The sequence below is a fragment of the Juglans regia genome, chromosome 13 (assembly GCF_001411555.2).
Source record: "Juglans regia cultivar Chandler chromosome 13, Walnut 2.0, whole genome shotgun sequence".
In the NCBI taxonomy this organism is placed as follows: Eukaryota; Viridiplantae; Streptophyta; class Magnoliopsida; order Fagales; family Juglandaceae; genus Juglans; species Juglans regia.
The window spans coordinates 12,804,197-12,810,129 of NC_049913.1; the positions used below are offsets into that span (position 1 = coordinate 12,804,197).

At 33.8% G+C, this 5,933-nt stretch overlaps 1 protein-coding gene across 1 annotated transcript; it reads left to right on the top strand.

Moving 5' to 3' along the window:
* Nucleotides 1-1,607: 1,607 nt before the first annotated feature.
* Nucleotides 1,608-4,262, top strand: LOC108984867. Its single transcript, XM_035684312.1, has 3 exons — nt 1,608-1,700; nt 3,369-3,485; nt 3,651-4,262. Exons 1-3 carry the CDS (start codon nt 1,608-1,610, stop codon nt 4,260-4,262), a joined length of 822 nt encoding a protein of 273 aa, XP_035540205.1.
* Nucleotides 4,263-5,933: the final 1,671 nt, after the last annotated feature.

The following is a 5,933-nucleotide window of genomic DNA, read 5'->3' on the forward strand; positions in this document are numbered from 1 at the left end:
GGGTGCATGGCTTTCCTCTCATCTTAAAACAACAGTTAAAATTTATGCGTCTTTTTACTTGAAATGGTGAGAAGTTCCAAATGAGGTTAAAGACTATATTCGAAGTCATGTTCTGGGGAGTTTATGTACTTTCAAGTTCTTAATTAGAAAATATTAGTTTCTAATTTGCAACTTAATGTTATTATTTCAAATCATCATATCTTAACTATTCACTTTTTAGGATGACTTCAAACTCGATTTTGGACGTAAAGATGATGTACAAACTGTAAATATGTTTATGTTTACATTATTTCACTTGAGGAGACGATCCAAACGTATCAAGTGATATTAATATGTTTTTGCTAATATGGTTTATTTATAAATGTGAGAATCATGAAAACTTCTCCCTTATTAAGTCTATGATACAACCCATACTATCTATAAATTATGAGTCACTTCAAAAACAATTTTAATTATTGTCTATAGATTTATGATATAGTTTAAGACAATTTTAAATATATAATATCTTTTATACATTTCTTAATTAGTATAAAAATTACGTTCGAACGTAGACGTACGATGTTCAAATTATATAGTTTTAACATTTGGTTTGACATTTAAACATAAATAAATTAGAATATGCCATAAAAACGTTCAAACGTATCAACATTCGAACAAACATAACCACGCTCGAAGATGTGACACACAATGTGCAAACGTAGGTGTGTACATCCGAACGTAACTAATAGGCTATGTTTGGCTACTCTCACTACTATTCTTTATTTTATTATTACTTTTTACCTACTTTTCTACTATTCATTACTTTTCACTTACTTTTTATTATTATTCAATATTTTATTATTACTTTTTCATTACTTTTTCACTACTATTCATAAATATTCACAACACTTCTCAACGCTTCTCACTACTCAAACGTACCCTTAATGTTCAAACTAATTACACTATAGCATTATAACATTACTTGAATAATGTCAGAACAATAGTTACGCTTGAGTGATTAACTTATTGTTCGCATTAATATAATCGAATATGACAACTTCATATTTGAATGTGTACAATCTACCATGATATTTGATTTTAAGGTGCGAAAGTTTTTCCGTACATTGTAACATTATATGGGTGACGCAAACTAACCGTCACAAATTGCATATCATGTTCGAACGATAAACCAAATGGCTGAAAGAAAGCTGTTGCAAAAAATATTTTCGGTGACTCTGCTCTTGTCAATTAGGTATTGGTTTTTTCATCATGGAAAGAATTTAGTGTCAGTTTTTTTCATTTTTTATTTTTTATTTTTGTGTGTGTGATGGCTTAATTTGTCCGTCACAAAAATGCAATCTGTTGTAGGACTGTTCATCCGGGCCGGGTTTTTCCCGGCCCGGTCCGGAACCCGAAAAACTGGATTCCGGTTCCGGGTTTCGGCCCGGATCAAATCCGGGCCGAAACCCAGTTTTGAAAACCCGGATCAACCCGGTCCGGGTACGGGTTTGAAACCCGGGTACTGGATTTAAACCCGGTACCCGGATCTTTATTTTTTTAATAAAAACCGATATCACTGGGAAGCTAGTATATGAGATGCATTGGTACGCGTTTACGGATGGGAAGGCATGGGAATCTGGGAACCCGAATCAAGTGTGAGGGAGCGTGGTGAAGAACATGATGAGATTATCGGGGTTCTTGCTGGAGCAGGGCTGGCCATTGTTCGTGAGTGAGTTTGGGATAGACATGAGAGGAACAGATGTGAACGACAACAGGTACTTCAATTGCTTCATGGCCATGGCTGCAGAACATGACCTGGATTGGGCACTCTGGACGCTTGCTGGGAGTTATTATTTGAGAGAGGGAGTCATTGGGTCGAGTGATGAATATTGATTTTTTGCTCATGAAATATTTAGTTAATTATTTAGTTAAAAAGTTTAATTAATTATTTATAGGCTCATGAAATATTATAGGATTATGTTGTATTGAGAATATGATTTAAAATTTTAAGTGAAGACAAAATATCAAAATATTTGAAGTCTAATTAATAATAAAAAAAGCTTTTTGTGTAAACAACAAAAAAAAAAATCCGGGTTCAACCCGTCCGGGTTTCAAAAAACCCGGATTTACCCAGGTTCCGGCCCGGGTCTGACCCAGATCAACCCGGTCCGGGTTCCAGCCCGGGTTTGAGACCCGGGTCCCGGGCCGGGTATACCCGGGTTCCCGGGTTGGAACCCGGATGAACACCGTTAATCTGTTGTACGTAGTGAATTAGTAGTAGTATCTCATCCATAACGATGGCTTGAATTAAACGATCGAGGCCGATTGAATTTTCATATTTTTATAAAAAATATTACTAGTGTTCACTTATGATAAGACATATAGTTGTTGTGTTTTACATTAAAAAAAACTATTAATTATGCCTACTTTTCATCTTTTGTTAATCTTCTAATTACCGACAGAATATATCAAATAGTAATCTATCAATATTACATTATACGATCGTAGCAAGTTAAAGGTGACATTAAAGTACTTTAGCATCGGCCACTCTAAAAAAATAATAAAAAACATGAAGTACATTTTAAAAACAAAAGATAATAAAATTTTAAAAATAGGATAAATAAATAAATAATACAATCAGAATAACTGAGATTTTAAAGAAGAATCAACAAAAATTAGGAAAAAGACTAGGGTACGTATGGAAACCAAACCAAACTCAGTTTATCTCAACCCATTATTATAACTTTTTAAAATTTTAATACAAAATATAATAAATAATTTAATTTTTTTAAATCTCAAAATAATAATAGTATTAAAAAATAATATTTTAATAATATTTTATCATTTTAACTCAACTCAACTCAATATTTAAACACAACCTAAATATATATAAAAAAAAAAACCACGTTTTAAATAAAAACAGTAACAAAAACTTTAACTTCTTGTGTATGCCCCACCAATGAGGCGCAGATTTTGCTTGCACTTCCAATAATGCAATTAATTGAAGAGAGAGCCTCAGACCAGGTCTGTCTCCAGCCATAACAAGCCCTCCAATCTCATTCAGCCATGTCAACAATATTATGTGACTAACTATGCACTTGCCGACACTAGATCTCATCTCTTACCCAACCCCTCCAGGCAATGATAAGATAACACGATGGCAATGGAGCTCGACCCGCCCAGCCCTGCCGGACAGATACACGACGGCATAGACGGGGGTCGATTCCCAAAGAAATTTCAAGACCTAAACCTCTACGGAGACAGCAACTGCCAAAAAATTTCCTTTAACATGCCAAGACCCAAAAGCAAACTGAAAGCAAAGCAATCAGTGTTTACATGCCAAGACCCAGTTTCATGATTTCCTTTTTCTTTGTTTAAATTTATGGAAGAGGAGCATTGTTAAGGAACCAAAATGCCCTATATGTTTGCTGGAAGTGGAGTCTGTGATGCATGCCATTTGGAATTGTTCTGCAGTTTCAGATGTGTGGGCAGAGGAGTGGAGTCCAGTAAAGAAATGGTGGTCTGGAGAACAAAGCTTCACTCAGTTATGAACTGATATGTACAGAAAATTGACAAAAGATAATATTGTAAAAATGGTGGTGATTATGAAAAACATATGGTATAGAAGAAACAAGTTTGTTTTTTATACTCATTTTTTAAGTCCTGCACAGGTTATACGGATTGCTGCTATAAATCTTGAAAATTATTCATCGGCTCTAAGGAAGGGGGGTGAGGGAGTAGTACAAAGGTGCATAACCAGAAGAGGATTGGGATGGCGAAGGCCTGAGGGGGAAAGCTTTAAAGCAAACTTTGATGCTGCTATCAATGAAGTTGAACAGACCATGGGATTGGGAGTTGTCATCAGAGACTGTAATGGACAGTTGTTGGCTGCAAAATGTGCAAACAGAAAATGTAGAAGCTCTCCTTTCATTGCAGAATGTTCAGCTATGTTGGAGGCTATGGAACTATGTAAAGAACTGGGTTTTTGGGAAGTGTGGCTGGAGGGGGATGCAAAGGAAGTTATTGATGCAGTAAATAGAGAAGAGGATGATGATTCCAGGTTCGGCCATGTTATAGAAGATTTAAAGCAAAGCTTGAGACAAAGCAGTGCATGGAGGGCAGTGTTTACACATCGAGAGGGTAATGAAGTGGCGCATCATTTAGCAAAAATTGCATTACATTGTACTAATGATCAATATTGGATAGAGGAGGGACCTGAGTCGATTAAAAATTTATTAGCTATTGACAGGCTACAGAGTGATATTGTAACAATTGTTTCTTGAATACAAGGAGGTTCTTTTCAAAAAAAAAAAAACTAACTTTCAGAAAACATAAATTAAAGGTGCCATATATTAAAGGAACAAAAAAGAGTGCTATTAAATATTGCACGAAGACCAAAAAAGGAGCCATATGTCTGCTTATCGAAGACATTTTCGCAAACAGTTAGTGTCCTCAATTTCTATTTGCTTCAACAAAGAGTGCTATTACATATTTCTCATAACCTATTCAATTAGAGATAACCATTTACATTTTCTAACACTATATTTTTTTTATAAGTAATAGGAAGGGGTGAAACAAGAAGATTTCCTAAGACAAAAAAAAAATGGGGACTACATCCAGATGATGTCTAGGGCATATTCACCAAGCAAAAGAGATAAACAAAGTGCAAAAATCAAACCATCGGTGGCAGCGACGGCAAGATATCAGTGGCGCGACGGCAAGATCTCAGAGGGAAAATCAGATTCGAAGGGGAAGGGTGGGTTTCAAACGTATTCAGTGTTGTGGGTTTCGAAGTGATGAATTGTGCTATTAGAGGAATTAATCAATTTTTTTCCGTTCTATTGTGCTACAGACCGCTTTATCTTACGTGTAGCCAGCTCGTTGGTGGGTTGTTTTTTGCCCAACAGCAACAGGGTTGTTGCAAAGCATTTCTCCTAATTAAATGTTTGAGTTTGTTTAGAACAAATTTAAAAAAAAAAAAAAAAAAAAGTTGGCTAAGAACTCTAGCCAGAGGTGCTAATAGTTTGGGCCAGGTCTGAATTGAAATAACATGCGATAGTTTACAACGAAACTTCTCTCAACTCATTTCAATTCATCTCATCTCAACTAATTTTATCTAATCATTACAACGTTTTCAAATTTCTACACAAAATATAATAAACTATTCAATTTTTTTAAATTTTAAAATAATATTATTATTAAAAAATTATATTCTAACAATATTTTATTCAACTTTCAACTTTTATCTAACTCACTATCCAAACTTTCTCTAAGCGGTTATGTTTGGATTAGGAAAATGTTTAGAATTAGAATGTTTGAGAATTTTTTACAAAATTTTTAATGCAATTTTTATTAAAATTTGTGAAATTTTTGAAAGCGTTTTAATAAAAATTTGTTAAGATGTAATTTGTATTCGGGCTTATAAAAATTGAATAGCTAAATTTGAAATGTTGTTTAAATAAATTTTATTAGATTTTTTTTTTTTTTTTTTTTTTTTGCTTTTACAAAAATTGTTTTGGTTTGTATTTTTTTTTTTTTTCACTTAAATGTAGGCAAATGATTGAATGAAAATTTTGTGGAGAAATATGACTTTTGAATCTTAAAATGTTAGGCTTTAAGTTGACATTTTTGAAAAAATTGAAACTTTTTTACCACACAAACCTTGATTATGAAGTCTTCCTCTTGCTTGCATCAAGTAGTTTACTGGAATGTATGTCATGATGGCATGTCCCATGATCTCTTGTACAAGACATGATCTAAGGTGACTGGTTACGGTTTATATATCTTCATTCCATGGATGATAATACAAACATATATCATACTCAGTAATTATAGTGCACATCCCAATGTTTAGATGAAAACCTTGCTCACACACATCTCATATACAAGAAAGGTCATCAAACAATGAGAAGTCAAATATGGGAATGGTATAGATAAGTGGGGTTTTGTTCAAA

Bases quoted from the DNA above. Each gene is read 5' to 3' on its own strand.
- LOC108984867 (XM_035684312.1), top strand. From the start codon at position 1,608: ATGGGAATCTGGGAACCCGAATCAAGTGTGAGGGAGCGTGGTGAAGAA. The intron at 1,701-3,368 runs GTTCGTGAGTGA...AATTTATGGAAG, and splicing joins CTGGAGCAGGGCTGGCCATT to AGGAGCATTGTTAAGGAACC. The intron at 3,486-3,650 runs GTAAAGAAATGG...AGTCCTGCACAG, and splicing joins GGGCAGAGGAGTGGAGTCCA to GTTATACGGATTGCTGCTAT.